At 42.9% G+C, this 24,763-nt stretch overlaps 3 protein-coding genes across 3 annotated transcripts; 1 reads left to right on the top strand and 2 right to left on the bottom strand.

The window, feature by feature from the left end:
- Positions 1-2,289: 2,289 nt before the first annotated feature.
- slc5a2 (solute carrier family 5 member 2) lies at positions 2,290-5,844 on the bottom strand. Its single transcript, XM_061073417.1, is given in 10 exon segments — positions 2,290-2,368; positions 2,370-2,472; positions 2,475-2,584; positions 2,719-2,809; positions 2,812-2,943; positions 2,946-3,070; positions 3,916-4,066; positions 4,202-4,309; positions 4,461-4,524; positions 5,764-5,844. Coding segments are annotated over 10 exon segments (1,044 nt in total).
- Positions 5,845-6,690: 846 nt separating this feature from the next.
- si:dkey-260j18.2 (uncharacterized protein LOC325231 homolog) lies at positions 6,691-15,825 on the bottom strand. The gene is made up of 5 exons (XM_061073733.1): positions 15,389-15,825; positions 14,778-14,931; positions 14,569-14,647; positions 12,828-13,055; positions 6,691-11,303 (listed from the first exon to the last, which is right to left on the bottom strand). Exons 2-5 carry the CDS (start codon positions 14,929-14,931, stop codon positions 9,806-9,808), a joined length of 1,959 nt encoding a protein of 652 aa, XP_060929716.1. The 5' UTR covers positions 15,389-15,825; the 3' UTR covers positions 6,691-9,805.
- A 667-nt stretch (positions 15,826-16,492) lies between these two features.
- sars2 (seryl-tRNA synthetase 2, mitochondrial) lies at positions 16,493-24,465 on the top strand. The gene is made up of 16 exons (XM_061073270.1): positions 16,493-16,768; positions 18,686-18,781; positions 18,932-18,961; positions 19,053-19,193; positions 19,303-19,357; positions 19,447-19,510; positions 19,660-19,765; positions 19,853-19,900; positions 20,153-20,261; positions 21,359-21,404; positions 21,496-21,583; positions 21,671-21,783; positions 21,904-21,997; positions 22,458-22,550; positions 22,637-22,702; positions 23,586-24,465. Exons 1-16 carry the CDS (start codon positions 16,493-16,495, stop codon positions 23,724-23,726), a joined length of 1,566 nt encoding a protein of 521 aa, XP_060929253.1. The 3' UTR covers positions 23,727-24,465.
- Positions 24,466-24,763: the final 298 nt, after the last annotated feature.

The raw sequence follows: 24,763 nt of genomic DNA, 5'->3' as shown, positions 1-24,763 counted from the left end.
AAGCAAACTTGATTTTCCGTTGTATAAGATTGCCATTTGTACCTGTTCTGCACCACGACTCTCTATTTTTTCTGAATGTGCTGTAAAGTACTGTGTTGATCAGTCCCCTGATAATGCTGCTGAAATCATTGCCTGTCACTTATGTAAATACTGAAATAGCCATACCATTGGTTAATGACGGGCTCATTGTTTCAGAGAGGACCCTAACCTTGCTGACCAGCCATATAGAGGAGCCACTGAGGATTTCTGGTTTACAGAGAATTGTGGGAGATGGACTTTATTGATCAAGACATGTGGGATTGAATGGGATTAAAAAGAGAAACTTGATGTCACTTTGGAAAGGCCTGATGTCACTTTGTATGGTTTGATTGACTTGCTTGTTTGCCTTTTTTTTGTTTGGCTGTTTTTATTGGTGTGTGTGTGTGTCAGAGAATGTTTGCTGTTGTTTGCTTTTATTCTTGAGGACTGTGTTCTCCCTGTATTAGTCTGAGGGCCTACTCATCCAGCAAAGATGTATTTTTGTTTTAAATACTCCATCTTTGCTTTAACCCCCAGCTCTCTTCCTTTCCTCCTCCCCTCCGTCCTCCCGATTGGGCAGAGGGCAGTGTTCACCAAAGCCATCATTCATGCTTCAAAACGAGTTAAACCAACAACCACAGACTGCAGAAACTCTCTACACCAGCTTCCAGCCTTAATAGCCCCCTACCTCTTTCCCATCCTGCAGGAGACTGAGGCGTCGGATACCTCACAGATGATTAAGAGTATTGGGAATTGCACAGGACCCTGTAAGTGGCAAGATTTCAGGAGCTTGATGGACTCAATTGAGCTCTACTGGTTCCACCCATAACTCTGTGTGTTGGGGTGTAAGATGAACAGTGCCTGATGACGGCTCTGACTCTTCACTGGGGAAAAAAACAAAACCTCTGTCCTCCCCCTTTCCCCTTTGCTTTTCCACTTTCTCTACCTGCAAGCTGACAGACTGGACATTGAAGATCTGAATGTGATGAATGATGCTGAAAACGCTGCATGGAGGAGGGAAGATGGTTGGGTAGTCATGGGAGAACTCTGTAGGTTCCAGACATGTACAATGCTAATGGAAAATATCTGCTTAAATAAAAACAGAAGTGATGATTAAAAACTGGAAATCTGAATCAATACATGGTTGTGTGGTGTGTGACGAGCAAATAATGGCCTTAAAAATGATCAACTACAGGGATTGATTTAGTCATTTGTCCAGAGTTACCCAGCGCATCTTATCAGAGCTGAACCTAGTGTGGCCAACTACCCGCTTTCAAAAGTGTAATATGGAATATGTAGGCGAGTGCTACTATTTGTTCTTCTACAATCACTGAATTGTTATAGACAACTTCTATTGATCTATGATAAATATTTCAAATCAAATAACTAAAAGCTTGTCAGTAACCGAAATGAGCAGACTTACATGTTATCCTACAAATGAACGTCTCACTCTGAAATAGTGTTGGCTGTAATTTTCTTACCTAGGGTGGAGGGGGTTGTAAAGTGAGTTTCATAATGTTATGTTTTCACCCTAGTCCAGTTGTTTGTTGGTTGGTTTGATGTAAAAAGGATAAAACACACCAAAAAACATTTCCATGACACTTGGAAAATATATGGTTTTGGTCAGGGAATATTACATTTTGGTGTGAATTCGGATCAGGGGCAGATCCAAAATCTGTTTTCACTTTGTTTAATGTTGTGATATAGGGCATTTTTCATCATTGATGGGTCTTGATGAAAAATATCAGACAACTGTATGATTTAAATACAAGGAGACTGTAAGGTTTGTGCTCCACTGAGTGCCAGTTAATCTTCTTGTTTTTGAGTCCAGTTTTTAAGAGAGGTACAAAATAATGCTACTCGTTGAGCTATTTGAAACTTTATTGAGTTTACACCTTTCCTTACTTCCAAGTTAAAAACTTCTCTAACACCTTTTATTTCAGTGCTGCTATCGGGTGAAGCCTGACCTGTGATTGAATCGGCATGTAACACTATACAGTAATGGTACTTTAACCCGATAACATATTTTTAGACACCGCATTACGAATGCCTCTTAAAAGCGGAGAAATCCAATGAAGCAATTATGCTCTATAGAGAAGACTGTTTTCTGCATGACCAATATCTCAGTCTAAAATGTTTTTAGGTAGTGTCTGCAGTGTAATGACAGTGTAGTGACAATTCATTGCCAACAGGTGGCAACACCGCTTTATTCGTCTGTGAGTGTAACATCAGACGATGTTACATGAAGCCTTCAGCTCTAGGAACAAGATGTTAAGCAAAGTAACCCCACATGAAAACTTCTACAGCCATCATGATGAAAGGATTCGCATCAGCAGTGTACTTCCACACTGATGTGAGGCATCTGCTCAGTCTCCTCTGGTGCTTCTTGCTGCAGGTCAGGGGAGCCGCTGGCGCTTCCACAGAGATGAGCAATCAGGTGACAGATACCTCGCCCATCATCCTATGGTCAGCCTCTGGTCGGGCTCTTCTCCCTTTCTCCTCTTGCTCCCAGTCCAGGTCTTTCCTCTCCTCTTTGGAATGCCGGAGACTGAACACCAGGCAATGACGGAAAGAGAGAGACCTCAGACTTTCACAGACTTTTGAAACCTCTGCCAAACTTCCTTCCTCTATCAGCAGACACAGCCCAAACCATATGAGACACATCAGACCACCATAATTCTTGTGAGTAAGAAACCACTTACATGTTTGTCCTCAATAGGCTCAGTGCAGCAGCTGAACAGCAGCACCAGTGCAAATGTGCAGAAGAAGAGTATGATTGCAAAGTGCAGGTCATCCCACACATCAAGAATGGGCAGTTAGAGGGGAAAATACAGCTGCCAGTACCGAACCAGAGCTCAGGCAACATCCGACACAGACCCATCACCAGATCACCAGTCAGGCCCCAGAAAGCTGCAGTGGAGGACGGACAGAAAGAAGGATTTCACTTAGTGGTCCATTTTTTATCTGTGATGCACAGACACTTTATGATGATCAGTAGTTATATAACGTCATATGTGTTGTCATGAATGCTACAATGCACAGCACCCAGACTCTACAGGAGAGACATGGGAGGCTGGTGAGGAGGCCACACTATATGAAGTCACTGCATCATATATTATAGCCTCAACAAAGGAAGAGCTTTGTTTGAATAAATATTCAGTGTACTTGGGTCAAAACTGCAGTTTCTTTCAATGGAGCCCACTAAAATAAAGGTAATTTTTCTATTGAGAAATATTCAGTGTAATTTGAGGGTTTTTCATTCGCTACACTTTACCTATAAAACCTTAGTTGTTTGTTCTGAGTTTGTTCTCAATCTCATCTATATTAAATGGGCTAGGTGTATTGTGAGGATTTGATCACCAAATAGCTAAACATTTAATGGCACAGCTATTGGCAACCTAAAGCAAACTACAAAAATGTTCTGTGAAAAAAACACATTAGTTGAACCCCGACCCAAACCTTCGAAAGGAGAGCACCTTACTTAGACACTTGTTTCATCTATTGTAGAAACACAACAATGTAGGCAACACATTGTTTCTTATTTATAAGAATGTGTGTAGTAATAAAGCTAAAACAAATTAAAATGCATATTTTGGTGTGCATATTTCTTGCAGTTGTTTAACAGATGTTTTTTTCTTGCATAGTAACTAGTCAGGGGGATAATAGGTGTTTCTTGTACAATGTGACTTGGATGTTTCTTCGATAAAGACCTTGTGGGTCACAACGATGAGTCGTGAAATGTTTTATTGCTTGTAAACGTTTTAGTGTGGAGTGAAAGCAATGCAGTTACATATGTGCAATAGGTTTTCACAAGAGACAGGTAGCTCTATGAGAGAGGAGAGTTAAAGGAATGCAAAGGCTAGATAGTGTTTGTTCACAACAACAGTGTCCATTTACCTGCCCAATATAATGAGTTCGCGCTCTGTGGCCTGTGGTCTGATGCGAGTCCAGATGTCCAGGGTGAACGGAGGGCTGCTTCTGTTAAAGATGGAGGCCAAGGGGGACATGAGGGCAGCTAACATCACAGCCAGCATCAGACCTCGCAAACCTGCACACACAGAGACAGCAGGAGGGAAGGAGAGCGGAAGAGGTAGAAAGTCAGAGGGAAAAGGTAGAGCCAATAGAGGTGAAGAGAAATGGAAGACTTCTGTATAAGTTGTTGATAATTGTCATGTGTCCTTACCATTGGACATGACTGAGACCACTAGTTTAAGATAAGCAATGTTGGAGCAGCCCACCTCAGTCCCACACACCCTTTTACACACTTTAGGGACGATACAGCCGACCTCATCTACAGGTGGAAAGAAAAAAACACACACACACACACACACTCTGTAAAGATACAGTAGTTGAGTAAACACATTGAGACAGTGTTTTCCATCACATTAGTGAATGATCCACATGACGGAGGACTGAACTCCTCATCATGCCGCCTGGTGTACTCACCCCAGCTGTGAGGTAGACAGGTACAAACAGCCAGCCCAGCAGCAGCACAATGAAAAGAGCCTGACACATTAGTGAAACAACAGAACAGGAACTTTGATGAACCGTGTCTTCATTCAGTCCAATGAGATGGAGGCACACAAACATTCCACTCAAACCCTCCCACTGCGATGCCACTAGCTGCCCCAGTGCCGGAGAAAGCTCTGTCACCCGAGGTCCGATAGTGAGGAGGTTCAGGATGTGACAGTATATATATTAATATATATACACAATATATTATTAATTATTTATTTAATTATTTATTCTATTTGAAAGGGACAGAGTACATTCATGAACATTAGTATAAATCACCAAATGTTAAAATGATCAGAGAATTGAGTGCATAGTCAAACTTTGAATGAATCCTGACCATGGAATATGTGCTGCCAGTGGAAGTGATGAATCCACCATTAAAGTCAATTAGGTCATTCTTGTATGCAAAGCTATATTAACAACTTAACCTAAACTTAACATGAAATTTTAGCAGTTTTAAGGATTCTGCAAAGTTATCTTCAGTTGGTATAAATTTCATGCTGTGTGTTTCCATGAAAGAATTTTGTGATTAAAAAGTCTGTAGATATGGACAGTTAGATGTTGATTTTATGTTGAATTTCTGAAGCTTAATTTTGACCTCAAATAAAGCTTTTAATACGCGTTTGCATGTATTTTCTGTGCATTTAGTGTCTCTTCCACTGAAAATGCATTAGGAGAGATCCTTCTTTATCCAGTATGAAATGACAGGGGGATGTTAAAGTCAATATCAGTGTTTGACCCTGGATCTTTTAAAATCCTCCAAACCTATTATATCATAATAGAACCTGATTGGATTTATTCTGATCAATTCTGATATTGAAATCACATAAGGATACATTGATAACGATACCTGACTTTTTTTTTGTTATAAGGAAATATAACTTAACTGCCCTCTAGTGGGCAATTATGGATAGATGACACTTTCCAAATAATATGAAATATATCTTTGGCCTTTTTGTGTCTTACAACTTGTTACAAGCTGATATCAGCCTACAAAGTGTTCTTACTTGTCGAACTCTACCACATGCTGAGCTCACCGGCCACCAGCTCATTTACCGACCTGCCAGGAAATATCCTCTAACTGTCCCACGCTTGGTCCAGAACATGGACTAGAGCACAAATGTGAGCCACATGCAGTATGAACCATTTATTTTGGTACATTACACCCATTTGACATCAATATGTTATGGTAATATACAGTAAGTGTCTTTTAACTCAGCCAACACTGACAACCAGGATGATATAGCCATTCATGATGGAGCTGTCTGCTGGGTTGTTGATGGTCACCTTGTCTGACGAGTGATTCTCCATTAGTCCACTTGGACCTGAAAACACTGTGATTGATCTGCAACTAGATGAAGTCCACTTCCACAACCTGTCTCTGGTTTATCTGCAGCCTAAAGTCTTAAAGCTCTCTTGTATCGGCCAATGCATCTAAACACAGGTCTCATTACGACCATACAGCGACAAGAAGTACTGTACCATCAGAAAGACTGATGTATGGACAGGAGAGATGGGATGGTCAGTCTGAAGGAGACCTTTGGCCAGCAGAGGAAACGGGCAGTTTCAGCAATTTATTAATTGCAGTAATTATTAACACCACACCATGAAAAACAAGTTCTCGGTCACATATTTCCAAGGAATTTTCAGCAATAAATGTACTTGTAACTATAGAGCTGGGTGTCAAACATCATACCACAATAAAAACCTTCACTTCAGTAGATATCCACGATTATCAGGATAAATGTAACTTTATTATTTCTGCTCCTTAGGGAATGTTGTGGTCTGAAACTCATCATTATGATCAGAGAATAAAAAACACTTGATCAACACAAAAACATTCGACAAATCTGAGGTAAAATTGTGTGCTTACAGTATATAAATATACATGGAACCTTTGTTATATTGCTATTGATGAAAATTATATTGGGATAATTATAGATAATTGTATTATTCCAACATTCTGTTGAGCAAATGTTTAACTGAAGAGCATACATGTAAACATGTGATATACCTAAATTATTCTTGTGTTACAGCTCTAGCCATCACACTGTAAACAATGTGTCCTGTTGAACGCTGTGTGGGTTTATTTCTCAATTTGATCAATAATCAGCCAAGTGTGTTCAGATGTTATAAAGTCATCAATACAAAACAATGTAAGCAAATAGTCCTTTAATCGTTTCATAGCACTGCTTTCATCGAACAGCCACCTTCCTTTCAGACCACAAACTTCATTAGAATGTACAGATGAGGGCAGATGTACTTCTCTGAATGGGCACAGTACGCGGGGGCGCTCGTGTCGAACAGATTTAGGCCTCGGAATAGAAAACATGCAAGCGGACACAGTCACTTTTCACGCATCTTACAAGCTGTAAGCAAGAAGAAAAGAAAATCAAGTCGTTTAGACATGTCTGGGTGATAATTCAGAACATTAGAGTTATGGGTTATTAAAGAGGCAGTGTATCAGAGATATTTAGAAAGACAGGGTTGAAATTCATGACCAAAAAAATGTATTTGACTAGTGAACACCTCTTTCATAAAAAATGATCAGGTATGAAGTGTTACAATGTTAAATGTCTTGAGCCCAAAACATCTTCTTTCCAAATTTTGGAGATTCTTGCTGAAAATCAGTTTAATGCTTGGGGGTTAATTCTCTCTCTATTCCCAGAACCTTCATTGTACAAGTTATACATATGTATGGTCTGAACTGGTTTTGTAAAGAGTTACACAAGCACAGCCTTCCCATGGTCCATCTGTTCTGGCCTTAGCTGGGGCTGATACAAAAATATGGACTTTTTGTTAAAGGAGCAACATTCACATCATAGAACTAGTGTTTCCAATTTGCTGGGTGGAGATACATAAAATCACAAAGCAAACAAATTCCCTCACAGTCCCTCTTTCAATTCATGGAAAAAGTAAATAAATCGTTGTCTCTGTTCAAGAGCATGGGCAGGGTGAGAAAAACGATGTCCTGGAATAGTGTTTGATGTAATAAATACACATAATGGAATTAACTTGAGTATGTCATGTATCATGTTGTATGAATGAAATCAGACTTAGGTCATAATGTTTTAGTGTTTCAAAGCTCACTGGAAATAACTTCTGTGGCTGGAGTTTTTAAATGGGAGGATGGTTTCACTGAAACTGAAAATGGAGTGTCCGGTTGGTTGGTTGATAACCGAGTGGAAATCAGTTAGAAGCAGAGTTATGAGAGAAATGTGATCAGTCTAATTTAATCTATTACATAAATTTTGCTCTTTTTTTTTACCAACTAAATCATCGATTTTCAACTATTTCAGAGTATCGGTGATTTACAGCTTTAGTAAACTTAAAATAAATAAGCGTCGTAGGTCTAAGGTCTTGCACAGTCGCACTTCAATTAAAAATCCAATCTTGCAATTGCAGAGGCACAATCTGTATCCATCTTCATTTCCAGTTTGAGGTTGACAAATTCCCACAGTATCTTTACTGTGCCAATGGTTTCTAATCTAAAGTCACGTCTGAAACAAGTATGTGGCCCAATGATGAAGTCCTTTTTAATGGATTTGAGATCTACACACATGTGCTCCTGTGTGACAGGTTTATCTAAACACATGGCATAGAGTCATCATACAGAACAACGGAGCCATAAACACTGCAGTCAGAGCTAAAGTCCCCATTCAAAAAGCAACAACAAAATAAAATAAAAACAACTTTACAATACATTTCAATAAATAATGTGCAAATGATAGTGTGTTCAGATGAGTATTAACCTTTGTGCCAAATGCATTCACAAGTCAAATGGAGCAGCTGAAAGGAACAGGTCAGTTTGATTTGACTGGCGGTCACATGGTCTCATGTTTCAGAAAGACAAACGGCCTCGTCATGAAATCAAAATCTCACATAGTTACCAATGTCCAGTGGAATTGTTAAAAACTGTGAATGTGCCCTCTTTTGCCGTCAAAAATAAAAACACAGCTACCATTTCTTTCTTGTGTCAACATTTTTTCACAACTTTGCATTGCCATCAAGCTCACATCCACACATGATTCTCCATCTTTACATTTTGATGTTGATGGTGGAAGACGGTGTTCCTTTTATCCTGTGATTCATCCAGCCATATCTGCACATTTCTCACAAATGATACGTTTCACTTCTTTAGACTTGACGATAAATTAGTTAGTCAACAATAAACTAACATGATTGTTTCATTCAAATTAAAACCGGTGTTGGACCTGTGCTGAGCATTCAGGGGTTCGACTGAGCCTAGGAGAAGTAGGACTTGTATCAAGCACTGAGGCGTTCTGCTTATAAAGGATTAGCCTGATGTGTTGTGCTGAGATACTAACATGAGCACATGGACAGACTTTTCCTGAGATGAGAAGCAGCTCAGTCTTGTTTCATGTGATGCGTTTTCCTCTCAAGTTAACTTTTTGTGTAGCCCTTGATTGTAGTGAGAAAAAAATGGGGACTTTACCAGCTCATGTTAGAGGGAAAGTTCAAAAAAATTATTAAAGTTGATAAAGGATTATAAGGGAGGGGAAAGGATTCATGATTCAGGGAGAAAACATAGGAGACTAAACAGCAGTCCCAGTTGAGCAGTTCAGAAGAAGAAGAGGCTGTGACAGGTGAGAAAAGATTTAAGACGTCTTTAGTTCGTACACTGAAGCTGCTTCCATCAGTGCTTTGCAACATGATTTTCAGGGCAGCCCTGGTTCCATTTCTAAAGGCCAAGTTCAGTCCAGCTGAGCTGCAAACAAGCAGAACAGAGGGTGCCTAGGTTTTTGATTAGGGCACTACATTTATTAGTTTACGTTTAGGAGAATCAGTGAAACGTAGCCTCGTCTGAAATGTGCAGGTATCCTTGTCTGTGTCTGAACAGCTGAATACAAAAACTGCATTGAAAGGATTCTTCAACAAAAAACATTAAAGTGTGAGAATACAATTCAAAAGGCCCTATTCTCTCTCAGAGGACTTGACTGTTCGGACAGCGAGTGGTTTAGGTTACATTCATGTGCTTGTTGTCTGTTCCTTAAAACCTGGTTCTGGCTCCACTTGCTCTCTGCCTGTACATTTGACGATCCATATTAAATTTCACAAGATCTGTCTGCATCCACTCCATTTATACCCAGCTCTGTGGCTGCATGCCAACTGTATAAAATGGTCTCTTCCTCATGACTTATCTCATCATGTCATGGGGTCAAGGAGGAGCTCATTCAGAACTCAGCCTGAACCTCATCTGTGTGTAGCATGAATGGCTGCCTCCACTTCAGTCAGAATGGGCCCAGTCAAGCTAGTCAGCAGCCTTCTTGCAGTTTTCTTTGGCTAGTCTCAGTCTGGACAGGATGTGTTTCTTAGGGAATTTTAGAGTGGTGCACCCAAACTGGCTCACTCCTCCAGTATCCCCAGGAAGCTTTTCACGTCTCTGGACCCAGCTGCGCCAACCAGGCTTCCAGCAGTACACACTGTCATAGAACCGGGAGCCGTTTTCCCCACCCAGCACATAAATCCTCCTTTTCCACCTGGCCACACCCCCGGCTGCTATCCGCCGAGGGAGCCCGGGAAATACCACAGGGCTGGGGGCTCGGTCGCTTCCACCGCCTGCAGCCCCGCGCTGCTCTGCAGTCACCATCACCCCTCCCCCTGTCACCTCCCTCTCTACACCAGACCCCCTGCCCTCTCTGAAAAACAGAACACGCCCAGTGGCGTCTAAAGTCTCCAAGTTAGTGTAGTTTCCATCAAGGAACTTTGTGGTATCCCTCATGTATCCCCCAATAGCACAGACCCCTCCTCGCACGGCTACTCCTCCAGCAAGACAGGTGGCGCCAGAGTCCAGCGCCACACGTGTCCAGCAGTCGGTTAGGGTGTGATAAATGAGCACCCCAGAGTGGACCACAGCTCGGTTCTGTTCGAGTGTGGTTCCACCCAGGAGGTACAGTCGTCCACGTAATGCTGCGCAGGCAAAGGCACGCAGCGGGAGCGGCAGCCGGGGCCCCGGGGTCCACTGCAGGGTTGACAGCTCCAGGGTCTCGCTGGAGTCTAGCAGGGCCGAGCGGTTACTGCCCCCTAAGGCATAGAGTGAGTCTCCACAGCCCAGCAGGCCGAGCATGGCCCTGGGCTGGACCATCGAAGGCCGCTCTATCCAGTGGTCCAACACTGCATCATATTCATGCACTGCTGCAGACACAGAACCTGTCCGCAGGATCCCACCAGCCACAAACAGCCTGTCACCTACAGCAGTGCAGCCAGGACTGACAAGAGATCCCAGCGCTGCTAACTTTTCCCACTTTCCTGTCCGAGGATCAAAGCAGTCCACTGTGTAGTCTCTCGCAGCTAAATTCTCATCCTCCCGAGGTGTCAGGTCCACACAGACAATCTTCTTTTCAAACATTCCCTCCCTCGGTCTCAGAGGCCCCCCGAGGCCCTCACCAGCTGCGGCAGGCCCCAACTCCTGGCTCAGTCTTCGGCTCTCTTCCTGGGAAAGCAGCCCAGGCCGCAGGTGGTGAAGCAGGGCAGGCATGTGAGCGTACCTGTCCAGGGGCTGGTGCTCTGCCCATCGGCGCGCCGCATCGTAGACCTCGGCCTCCGAGTCCACTCCCAAACGGTCTGAGCTCAGTAGGCTGCCTAAGGTGCCGTGGTCAAGTAGCAGGAAGTCTTTCTGCCGGGCCACCCGGGGAAAGTGCTGGGCTACCAGCCGCAGGGAGGCCCGCAGCAGCAGCTGGTCGTGGTGAGAGCGAGCCAGAGAGTACATACCCAGACAGTTATCTACTGAGAGGTGCTCAAAGAGAAACCTGGAGAGAGAAGAGGTGAGAGCAATGACAGGAGAGAAAGACAGGTGAAAAGTTAGAAGAGGGGGGAAAAGGGGAGGGCAAAAACAAAAGGAAAGTTAAAGTAAATATTAGGGCTGTCAAACAATTCAAATTTGTAATCTGATGAACCACAGGGTAGCTGTGAGTAATCACGATTAAGCTACATTTCTAAATGACTGAAAAATCCCCATTTTCATTGTATATTGTTGTAGGAACGGGAAGATAAATCACAGAAGGCCGATTTATACATTTAACATTTGTCTTTTTATTGATGACAAGTCCAAATGATAGTTAAGATGGAAAAATAAAATAAAATCCAACTAAAACACCACTCCATAATTAAATGTGGATATCTCTTTGCTATGCCTCTGAGCAAACATAGGATGATGTTATTTAGATTTTATTTTTTCTAAATCAAATTCAAAGAATCCTTTATCCTAAAGAATTGGTGCATCTTAGCCTTTTTCTTTTTTAGCAAATATAGGATGGTTGAAGAAGACTTCTTTCTTTTCTTTTTTAAAAATCAAACAAGAACCAAACCTTTACAAAATTAATGTGAATGTGAAATCTGAATCTGAGCCCATCTTTAGAAGCAGAGTTGAGCCAGTTCACACTTAAAAAGAAAAAGTTCCAAGTTCAGTTCATGCAGATGAAAATGAACTAGTTCATGTTCATAGTTCATTTTGTATGATTTAGGTGACAAACGTACAGTCATGTGTTTGGTTCTGAATCGATGGTGTCGGATCATGTCTGCGTCGCTCCGCTCATTTTAACACTGAGTCCTGACTGTTAGAGCTACGTCTCGTGTTGTACTGAGCACAAGATTCATCGACGAGTCATTTTCATGGTGTTTAAATCAATCAATCAATCAATCAAGTTTTATTTGTATAGCCCACATTCACAAATAACAATTCGTCTCATGGGGCTTTAACATTGTGTGACATCCTCTGTCCTTAACCCTCAACAAGAGTAAGGAAAAACTACTAAAAACCCTTTTCACAGGTACATTCCCTCCCTCGGTCTCAGAGGCCCCCCTAAATGCAGCCTCTTAAACTCTGGAGCGAATCAAACAAACACCAAGTGACTTCATGTACTGATCAGGTCCTGATATTAGTTCCAGTGAGAGCAGAGTGGATGAGGACCCAGAGACTCCAGCTTGGTACAAACCAGCTGCAGCTTCTGCTCTGATCACTGAGAAGCTGATCACTGAGCAGCTGAGATCAGAGAAACTCTGGGTTTCACTGTTCTTCTACAGAGTCACTGACCGGCTTCACGTGAACGAGCTCTGATCTCACTGTGTGTCTCTGAGCGAGTGAGTGGGGGCGGGTATGGGAACATGGAGCGGATCATTCTGCGTATGCATTTAATGTTTTAAAAAAATGAATGCGTTAATTCCAAAAATCATCCCGCGTTAATTTTGACAGCCCTAGTAAATATATAACTGATTGATCTGTAAAGTCTCAATCAATGTAAACTTCATCTGTCACTTTCACACAGCGACTTCACCTGGAGCACAGGTCCTGAAGAGGCATGACCTGCAGCCGGTTGGCGGCCACAAACAGATCCTCCGCTGTGTCCAGAGAGAGACCCGCCTCGCCAGTGTACACAAACTGGATGACGGTCTCCATGACAGACGGCGTCACTTCCTCCAGACGGATCTCTGTGAGGCGAGACTCCACCAGGGGGCTGGTGAACATGGCCCTGAAGTAGGGGCTCACGGCTGCTAAGAGGACTCTGAGCAGAGAGAAGGTTGGAAGGAAAAAGAGAGGAATACAGAGGATAAAGAAGATAGACGTTTCTGTTAAAGACAGATCACAGGTCTACAGAAACTACTGTTGTGTTTGGGTGAAGGAGAAGCAGCTAACTTCAAACCAGGAAACCTCTGGCATGTTCCCTCTTTGATATCTTCCCTCTTTTGAAAAGCTGTACATGGATTTCCTCAAGAGCAGAACTGGCCTGTATCATAGCATCTTTATCTGAAGTTAGATTTTCATTATTGTCTTTGACGTGCATGTCGGCAAGCAGAGAGGTGGAAAAAGGACAAACTCAGAGTATCATATGAAATCTTACAGAGCCGTCTATCTGATTACCAGAAGGCGGTAAAACTAAGTTTATATCTGGTCTCCAATAACTAGCACAGACCTCAGGTTATTTTTAATATTTTTAATAATATCATAAACCCTGGTAGTCGAACTCCTATTCTGCCTACACCTGTCCCCTGTGATTCCTTTCTTAAATGTTTTGTTGAAAAAATGTCCCTTCTTAGATCATCCTTGACTATGTCCACTGACCATCAGCCCCTATCCCTCCAATGCTCCCAGCTGTCTTTGGTAAATTCGAGCCCATATCAATATCCTTCCTATCCGAGGTGGTTTACCATCTCGACCCACAAATTGCCCTCCGTATATATGCTGTCCCTTGTATCAATTTTTGAGAAATATAATGTCTGCTTTGCAGACGAAATTCAAATATACTTGTCCCTGAACCATACAACTAAGACATCACTGCAGCCCTTGCTTGACGGCTTAAATGCCATAAAATCATGGGTGGATTCAAACTTCCTCAAATTAAACAATAAAAGTGAGGTTATCATATTTGGACAATCAGAACTGCAAGATGTGGACAATCCAAGGTAAAGGACTACCTCCCACAAAAAGAGTTATCCATGAATTCATAACCTCCTGTCTTGATTATTGTAATTCCCTGTATGTAAGCTTAGACAAATCCTTCATTAAACGTCTGCAGCTAGTCCAAAATGCTGCTGCTCGCCTGCTGACTAGGACAAAAAAGAGACCATATCACACCCTTTAAAAATAGGGTGTTTTCTTTGACATTTCCAAGGTAATTATTTATGGATCTTGAACAATTAAAAATATCACACATTTAGGGCACCGATATGTTCCAGTGTGTGATATTTATTGCAGCTTGATTGACTTTAAGGAGACCTTGGCAGAGGTATATGCTCTACTGAAATAATGCTCTTTGGACTGCACATTGATCAAAGACATGACAGCTCCAGCTACTTGAATTCAGTATCCATCATTATTTGTTCATCATACAATCATTTTTTACCCCACACTACAAATCTACGAATGGCTATGAATTCAATATTAGTGCAAAAATATACGTGTTTGAATCTGCTCGCTATAACCAGCTAGGAGATCTCTGACCCGATTTCCTTTAAACTCCCACAACTACAGTGACTGCCTTTAGGGAGTTTACAAATGTAATGTGTTTATAACAATACCTGTGACACATGAACTTCTTCCCCTCAACAAGCAGAGTGACATCACACAGCTGCTGAGCGTCCAGGAGCTGCTTCAGTCCTGCAATCACCAGAGATGAGGGGGAGGACAGGAGGGAGAGAAGAACGATAGACCAAATAAAAGGCAGATTATAAACGGTAGGGAGGCCAGGAGAACAGAAATGAGTCATAATAACAGTCTTCTGTCTCACCATGTGTGATGTAGTCGCCCAGCGGGGTGGTGCTGTCATCGGGGAAGTCCTCCTCCTCGGAGTCGCTGTCGGACAGAGGCTCCCCCCCTCCCCCGTCCCCGTCCTGCCACGGCTGGGGACGCCAGGTGACTGTGCCCCCCCGCACAGCATTCATCTGAGACACACACACACAGCAGAGACATATAAATACATGTATGTATAAGCGAAGTGAGCACACACACACACACACACACACACACACACACACACACACACACACACACACACACACACACACACACACACACACACACACACACACACACACACACACACACACACACACACACACACACACACACACACACACCCATGTGTGTTATAGAGAGAGGCCTGGAGCAGCCATGAGCAGTTGCTTTACAGCTACACATGCTAGGGTCATGTACAGCTTATTGTTCAGATTAGTTGGAAACATATTTACCACACCCGGTTACCACAATATGTCTCCATTTCATTTCAATCTACCTGAACAAAGACTGGTCCTAATAAACCCAGACAAACACCCAGCAGGCCGGTGGGGTAGCATCACTTCACCGGATCAGATAGTGGATCTTGTTTTTAGCTTTCATTACCTTCGCTCTCCTTCTGGTTTCCACCGTGAAGGCTGTGGGTCTCCCTCTCGTCAGGAATCGGTGAGGCAGTGTAGAGGAGCGGGCTCTCGCTGGGTCCAAGCGGCCGGTTATCAGCACAAGTTGCTGGGGAGTTCCCTGGCTCCCATTCGGTGGTCTCTAGCCCCCGGGCTCCTTCGGGGGACAGTGCTCGTCCCGGCGGCCTCCGGTGGGGACTCGTCAGGCTCCTCGTTGCTGCTCCGGCAGCTCCGTGCACAACATCACCGCCAACCCGAGGAGCAAACCCGCTCACAAAGGAGCTCCACTTCCCCTCCGACGGTGACGGTGCTCGGCCTCGCAGCTCTCAGTCCACCATGACCGGGAGCACCCGGGTCCGGCTCGGCGGGGGGACGGTGAGGGGGGGTCGGGTTAACGGAGCACCGGGAGTTGGGCTCAGCTTCAATCGGCCGCACTTGTCATGTCTGAACCGGATTACCGCAACGTTCAACTTCCGCTCCTTTGATTGGCTGACCTTTGACTCGTGACGTCAGCTCGGAGCGGAGATGGTTTGTTTTGGTTACTGGTAAAATTACAAGATTTAAATTTATCACAAATGTTGGATAGAATATAGTTATGATTTTAAAATAATATTTTAAACGTTTTGTCGTATTGTTTTTATGTTAAACAAACAACTTCCGCATTTGTGTTGCGTTCAATGAAAATATGGCCGTTTAGTTTGCTCTACACAGTGCTCCCTGCTTTCAGGAGCAAACAAGAAAATAATAGTTGAGTTTAGTTCGAACATCAAATGGTAAAAGCTATTTTTTGGGGGAAAATGACAAACTAAAAATCATCAACAGTAGTGTAAGTAGTGGAAAAACATAAATATGCATTAACCTAGATTCATATTTCTTATTCTGTCCGAAAAGGAGTAGGAACATGCTTTTCGTGTCCTACCCCTATTCCAATAAAAGCCCAAAAATGTGAGGGTTCAATATTCACAACATTTCTTCCATTAATTCAAACGCGAACATGTTTAGGTGCATTGTAGTTTAAGATTGAGCAGGAGTTTACATCGAAGCCATTATTCCTACGCTCAGTGAACGCAACAGTCACCACCGGACAAACATGGCGACGTGCATCGGCGTGGTGGCGAGAGTCGGCGGCGCTGCACTCAGCGCGTTGCAGCCGGCGTGCAGACAGGCTGCCGGCCGGAGGGCGCGCCTGTCCGTCCCGCAGCGCCTCGGTCACAGCGGCCGGAGCAGCCTGTACGACCATGTCCGGGAAGGCTACAGCGACAAGCCCGAGCTGGACATGAGGGACGTGTGTGAGGACACCGACAAAGTCATCGCCAATGTGGAGAGCAGGAAGGGCGACCTGCGGCCGGACGATGTCAGGAAGATCGTAAGTGTTTACCTTCGTGACGTCAAACAACTCCGTCTTCTATTCGTGTTTGAGGAGGTGGAAGCTGGATCTGTTGTTCTAAAGTCTTCTTCATGTGCTGAGACGAATGTGCAAGAAAAGTACTCAAACTAATACTAATTTTATAAGATTTACTCGTGTCACCTTGTTAAACGAAATCCTCAATCAATGAACATGTAAACATTAACTGCATGACACAAGATGTCCACTGACATTATATGATAACAAGTCCAACTTCATGTCCTTGCACTTGAGGTTCAGACATACACTGCTCCAAAAAATGAAGGGAACACTTAATCATAACTTTATAAGAGTCAGTGAAACTTCAGGGCCACCAACCTGCCCCGTGAGGAAGCACAAGGGATTCTGAATCAATGTGCCCTGCTTTGGTGCAAATTAAGTGACTGCAGGTGCAATGGAGAGTTTTGATCAGGGTGCACAGGTATTCCAGCAAGAAGAACAGTGTGTCTCCCAGTGCAGTCTCAAGAGCAAGGAGGAGACACCAGGAGACCGGCTGCTACACAAGGAGAGCTGGACAGGAAGATAGAAGGGCATCAGCCCAGCTGCAGGACCGGGATCTGCTCCTCTGTGAGAGGAGGAACAGGAGGAGCCCTACGAAATGACCTCCAGCAGGCTACTGGTGTGCATGTTTCTCACAAAACTATCAGAAACTGACTGCATCAGGTGGCATGAGGCCCAATGTCCTCTAGTGGGACCTGAGCTCACAGCCCAGCACATGATTGGCATTCGACAGCGAACAACAGAATTGGCAGGTCCGCTATTGGTGCCCCGTTCTCTTCACAGATGAGAGCCGATTCACACTGAGCACATGTGACCAGCAGGAAACAGTCTGGAGCAGCTGTGGGGAACATTATGCTGCCTCTAACATCACCCAGCATGACCGGTTTGGCGGTGGGTCAGTGGTGGTTTGGAAGGTCGCACAGGTACTGGGATGAAATACTCTGAGAGATTGTCAGACCTTATGCTGGTGCAGTGGGCCCTGGGTTCCTCCTGGTGCAGAACAATGCCCGGCCTCACGTGGTCAGAGTGTGCAGGCAGTTCCTGGATGACAAAGGCATTGATGCCATTGACTGGCCCTCACGTTCCCATGACCTAAATCCAATTGAGCACCTTTGGGACGTTACGTATCTGTGTATCCGACGCTGCCAAGTACCTCCACAGACTGTGCAGGATCTCCCTGATGCTCTGATCCAGGTCTAGGAGGAGATCGCCCAGGACACCATCCACCGACTCATCAAGAGCCTACTGGCACACGGGGGGGCAACACACACTACTGAGTCACATTATGAGTTGCTGTGAAGAAATTCGAGAAAGTTGGATCAGCCTGTGATTTAAATTTTTGACTTGGATTTTCGGTGTGGTTGTGTATCCAGCCCTTAATGGGTTGATGGATTTGGGTGCCACTGACCATTGTTACTTCATTTTGTTTCACCAAATTATACAATGTACATAAGTAAAGATTTTTAACATGAATAAATTGTTCATCAAGATCTAATATGTGACTTAAGTGTTCCCTTAATTTTTAGAGCAGTTGTATACCGATATATAGATTTATGTTTGGTTTTCAATGCACAAATTTCCTTGTGATTACATTGCATTTACTTTTTTTGCTGAGTGTGTCTGTTTTTACTAAGCCCTTTGCTGCTAACTGCAAATTTCCCCCATAATATGATTAATTAATGATTCAATATTAATTAATGATGAATCAATAATTAATGATCTTATCTCATATACAATTAAACAAGGGTAACACAAGGAAACATAGAAAGTCATTGTGTAAACTTTATATTCTGAATGCTTTTTTAGTTTCATGCCCACTGTTTGACTGGATTCTGCCATGTCTTTGTGTTTGTGTTTGTGTGTCTCTCCACATTACAGGTATGTGTGTGGCAGGAGCTCCAGGCAGTGAGGACAGAGATCTCTGAGCTGGAGAAGCTGAAGAGACACATCAGTGACACAGTCAGAGCTCTAGTGGTCAGTTGATGTTTTTACAGCAGTGGCTCACCATCACCAGTTTTCTAAAATATGCTGTTTGTGTTGGTCGTTTACGACATTATAGATATCTTATAAATATTTTCTCCAACCCCAAATCCCTATTTTCACTTTACTTTTTTTTCTCTACAGAAAACGAATGACAAGAAAGCTCTGGCCAATGTAAGTTCTAACCTTAGAGCTTCATCTCTGTGATATTAACTGATTGAATCTCTGTAACTCACTCTCTGTTTTGTTGTTGTCCACCCTGCAGCTTCAGGAGTACACCCAGGCTCTGCAGAGGGGGCGAGAGATTCGCAGCCGGCTGAATCAGCTCTACACTGCAGACACTGAGCTGGATCAGGAGCACTACAGCCGAGCGCTCAGATTACCCAACACAACACACCCTGACGTGGTTAGCGCACATACACACACACACACACACACATATTGTCAAGAGCATCTGGGCAGAGTTTTGCTGTGAAGAAAATCTGTCACTAAAAGTTTCCCTTCCCTTTTTTCAGCCAGTTGGAGATGAGAGCCAGGCGAGGGTGGTGGAGCTGGTCGGAGAGAAACCTGGTGAGTGACTTGATCTGTGCTGCTAGAGATGTGTTGGTGATTGGATTTTGAATCTTCTATGGATGTAATCCTCTCACTCTTTGCTGTAGAGTTTGACTTCAAGCCAAGGGGCCACGTAGAACTGGGTGAGGAGTTGGGTCTCATCAGGCAGAGGTGAGAATGGCTGTTCTTTGTCATTAGATACTTCTTAATCTTTAGTTCATATGATTGAAAGAAATACTGTAAATTGTAATCTTCTGGCTACTATTTAGTTCACTCTCATTGATTTGATGATGATATTTTGTTCCTTTATTCTCCTGCAGGCATCTAGCTCACGTTTCAGGCCACAGGTCCTATTACCTGAGGGGAGCAGGGGCCAGACTTCAGATCGCACTTCAAAACTTCGCCCTCGACACACTGCAGCAACGGGTGAGTGCATGTTGGGACAGTTTGGATAGGATGTGTATTTTGGTAACATATTGAAGAGCCAAGCTTGACTGTTCCTTTTTACTACAGGGCTTCATTCCCATGGTTGTCCCTGACGTGCTGAAGGGGGCAGTGTTTGTGAGTAGAAGAGCTTCTAACACATTTTACTTGATAAAAGATAACAATAGATCTAATCTAAAGATGTGTATTAAATGTTCAAACATTAAACATCAAAAGTGATAGTCTTAAACAGTTTTAGTTTTACAAGCAATGTATCTACCTACCTAAGTTCTCTCACAGTACTCCGCTCCTCCGCTCCCTTCCCTGGTTACCAGTGGCACTAACAGTCTTGTCCTCACTTTGACTCATGTCTCATGTCCTCTCCTCCAGGAGGGTTGTGGGATGCAGCCCAATGCTCACCGCTCTCAGGTCTACTCCCTGGACCCGGCTCGGTTCGTGGATCTCAACCTGGCTGGGACTGGAGAGGTCGGGACAGCAGGTGAATTTGAACTCAGTTCTTCAGTGTTAATGCACTAATGCAATGTGCTGCAATCACGATGATGTTTACTTGTAACAATGGTACCCAGCAGCGTTTCAGTCTGTGGTGGTAATGGGTGCACTTGCACGAAGGCCCCTCTCACAGATTGGAAAACACTGACTATTAAGGTTGTGTATTAGTACCAGTGAACAGTACAGATCCTGTGTTTTCTGGTTGTGCTTTTTCATTTTAAAAACGTCCCGAAACACTCTCAGAACACGGGCATGTTTTGGTCGACTCACAAATTTCTCAACATCACTCCACCCAACTTCAACCTGAGTAAAGGTGTTAATAGTTTGAATGACCCAAAACTTCTGGGCCTTTACATACACAAGCAAATATGGTTCACAGTGCATCTTCCCAGAAACATTTCATACTGTCGCAAAATAAAATTGTACTATAGAGATTGTAGCTGACAAACTAATTGTTGGCCAGTTACATAGTTTTCAGTTGATCAGTCCCTGTGTTCATTCATGAGACTTCATGTGACTCATTGTTTAAGTGAAGTTTGTGGTTTTACTAATTGGTTTATCTCATCTTTAATAATCTACATAGCAATAGTATTATGAGTAACATGAGCCATGCTAGTCTCATGCTGTGTGACTTAAACTGTGCTCATTAAGTTTGGTTAAGTTCTACTCTTTTTTAATGGGGGGGAGAGTATCTGTCAATGCATAAATTGTTAATTTATTTAAATTATTTAGTGTTTTTACTGGTTCTGATGATCTTTTATTCCCATAGTTAATGTAACCGATCTTCAAATGGGATTTCAGTCTTGTTACCAGTATTGCAATAAATGCATTGGTTTCTGCAGATTTATCAGCATTTAAAGCTAATAAAAGCCTCTGAGAAGAAAGTAAGCTAAGGAAGCTAGTAGTTTTGACTTTGCAGGGAGACTCGATATCAGAACCAGTATTGATGTGCAGAGCATGTTTAAATCTATGCAGTACCGTCATAGTCAAATGTGTGGTTCTTGACAGGTCTGAATGTGCCTCATCAAAAAGGACATGCATCAATTTGTAGTGTGTAGTAATCTGACTACTGTCTCTCGTCCTCAGGCTATTTCATGGATCATGCAGTAAACTGGAAGGACCTTCCTGTCAGGTTAGGAGCAGCTTTCCCTCATAGTTTGCATTGGATATGTGTTAATATTAAAGTAAGTGCAGCTGACAGGAGCTGTCATCTGTGTCTGCAGGTCGGTGTGCAGCAGCACTTGCTACAGAGCAGAGACCGACACCGGCAGAGAGACGTGGGGCCTCTACAGAGTTCATCACTTCACCAAGGTAGATAGAACGGTAACACCTCGAGACAGACTCATGACCCTTTTGGTTTTACTGGGTGTTTGATTTTCAAATGTTTTGTGTGTTCAGGTGGAGATGTTTGGAGTGACAGCAGATGAGACAGGAGAGGAGAGCTCTCAGCTGCTGCAGGAGTTTGTCTCCTTGCAGAAAGAGATGTTCTCTGCACTGGAGTTACACTACAGGTCAGTTCACACTCACACACACAATCTCAGTAATTCAATTATTTTATTCATCAATTTAGATTAACATAAAATGTTAATAGTGGTACACATTATGTGAGTTGTCCATGTGTTTTCCCTCAGAGTGCTGGACATGTCGACACAGGAACTGGGTCCTCCTGCTTACAGGAAGTATGACATAGAAGCCTGGATGCCAGGGAGGAACAGTTACGGAGAGGTGGGTCCCATCATATCACTTTTACCTACATTACTCACTGTCCCTTGTTTCGAAATCACAAGTCGGATGTGTAAAATGATAGCTGAACTGATAATCTGCTGATCATGATATTCTGTATGTAAAGGGGTTGATTTGTGCTAAGATCTGCACAAACAGACACACAAACCTGCCTTCAGTCCAAAGAGACTTTAGCTATTCGCTCCCCTTTTAAGCCACAACTCATATAATCTGAAGTTCGCCCAAAGACACACCCTCATATTGTAAAGTTAAACTTGACTTTTGCCACTTTGAAACAGACACAATATAATATTATTTTTTTCTATTCATCTTTATAAAAGATAACATGGCGTTGTTACACATGCAGTTAAAAGAAGGTCTTTAACTTCCCGTTATTAAGAAAAAGCTGAATTGAAAGAGGTTTATTGCTTGGGATGATTCTCATGGCAGTTCTTGTCTATAGATTTCCAGCGGCTCCAACTGCACCGACTACCAGAGCAGACGCCTCAACATCCTGTATGAGAGAGAGGACGGCAGCATGCAGTACGCCCACACAGTAAGACTGCAGGAGAGGCTCCACTGCTGTTTCACTTTATAATCCAGCTCTATTTCCATAATGTGTTTCTGTCCTTACCCTTGTAGGTGAATGCTACAGCATGTGCCATCCCCCGAACCATCATCGCGATCCTTGAGACACATCAGACCAAAGTAAGATGCCAAAACACTTAACTTTGTTCTGAAAAAGTGGCAACATGTGGTAAAATGATGTAATTTCAAGGCTCCAGTAGTAAATACCAGATATTAATGTTCTGTTCAGGAATGAGATGAATGTGAATCCCTTGTGCTGCTCAATATAACAAAATAAATGTATCACATGACATTGTTAAGCCTCTGTGCCAAAAGTCAAGGTCACTGTGACCCTATAATACACATTTTACAATACACATGTGAAATCAATAGTTCGGGAACACCTTGAGGGAATTTCCGGAGCAAACATTCAGTTGGAATCCAAAGATGAACTGATATGATTGGTCAAAGATCAAGGTCATGGTGACCTCACAATCCCAACCTTCATCCTGCTTCCTCTCTGTGTGTTTCTCAGTTTTATTGGTTTGCAGTTAGTGTGCAATGTGTGGTGTTGTTGGAGCTCCCCCTAGTGACTGTTGTTGTTAGTTCAATCAATCAGACTTCATTTGTAGGACCAAGACCATCAAGAGCTGAGTTATTAAGAGTTGCCACCTAATTTTTTTTTTAAATAAAATATATATATATATATATAGCATTTCAATATGCTTTGTTGGAATAAACTAGAAGCACTACTAATGATTATTTTCAAATTGACTGTGCGAGGAAAGTGATATTTGAAACATGAGAGCACATAAAGCTTTATAAGTAAAAACTTGAATCAAAATTATAAACCTGAATATGTATGCTTGGCCTATAAAGGAATCCTATACCTCTGAATGTCCAACATTTCTAAATATTTGTTTACTATAGTTTAAGACAAGAAGGATGATCACTTATCTTGTATTTATTTGACGTTAACAGTTAATCTTCAAAACCATTTTTCGCTCGTCCCATCTCCCCTCAGGAGGGAACAGTGCGTGTGCCCCGAGCCCTGCAGCCTTATTTGGGTCTAGAAGTGATCGAGAAGCCAAAGTACTGTGCCCTGAAATACATTGGACCCAACCAGCACAATCGACCACCCAGGCCTGCTCCCAAGACCAGATGAAGTGACTGCAAGTGAAGAGCTCGGACCCCCGGCTGTCAACACCTGCCGTTTCACTTCCATTATCAAATCACCTGAAACAGAAAGTCCATATGTGACAAATATGCATCAGGAAATCTTGACTACAGTTTGTTGTCCATTTAAAAGGTTGTGAATAATCTATTTTGTGCTTAAGCTGAAATTACTGAATGAATTGCGTGCATCAGTGTTTTGAGATGATTGGATCAGACCTCAGTCAAGCAGTTTTCTGACAGTGTAAATATTTTTTTTAATGCTATGAAATTGTGAATGGAAGCCTGAATGTGTGTTGTCACCATGACAGAATCACACACATAAAATTACCTTGATGACAGTGTGACCTTGAGGGGGAATGTGTAAATGAGTGAATATGGGGGAGACGCTGCACAATAGAATAATTATTGTCTCCTGGAGGTGATATTAAGTAATAGGTTGTTAATGTCTGTTGCATTACCAGTTGTTACAAAGTGAACGTATTTAACCAGTTGGTAGAGGAGGTGATAATGTCTGCATGGACCTCATAATAAATAGAATACAGTTATAAATGTGAATAAGAATTACTTAAATTCCTTCTTGTGTGAGATGCCAGGATGGTAAACGCTCTGTATTTGTTATTTGCTTGTCTTGATGACCACTCATAGGACTTTAAAGTGCAGTCTTGCCCTTCACACACACACATTCATACAGAGCATCTGTGTGCAGCACTTTCTCTATCATAGATCACTCACACACACTGCCAGCAGCTGTAAGGGCCAATTTGGGGCTCAGTATCTTGCTGGAGAACACTTCGGCACGTGACTGACCAACACTGACGTCTTAAATCAGCTGCAGAAAACCTTTAAAACATACTGAAAAAGGGGTACAGGAAAAAACACACAATATTTCTCACAGTGTTATAGAAAGTGAAAAATTAAAACCCGGACGTCCCCTGATCCACTCCAAAAGTAAATGCTCTTCCTTGACCCACAGCCCAGCCTACCACCAAGTGTCAAGTAAATCGGTTTAGTCGTTTTTGTGTAATC

This window comes from Limanda limanda, chromosome 6 (genome assembly GCF_963576545.1).
Source record: "Limanda limanda chromosome 6, fLimLim1.1, whole genome shotgun sequence".
In the NCBI taxonomy this organism is placed as follows: domain Eukaryota; kingdom Metazoa; phylum Chordata; class Actinopteri; order Pleuronectiformes; family Pleuronectidae; genus Limanda; species Limanda limanda.
This window is presented reverse-complemented; position numbering and strand designations above follow the sequence as displayed.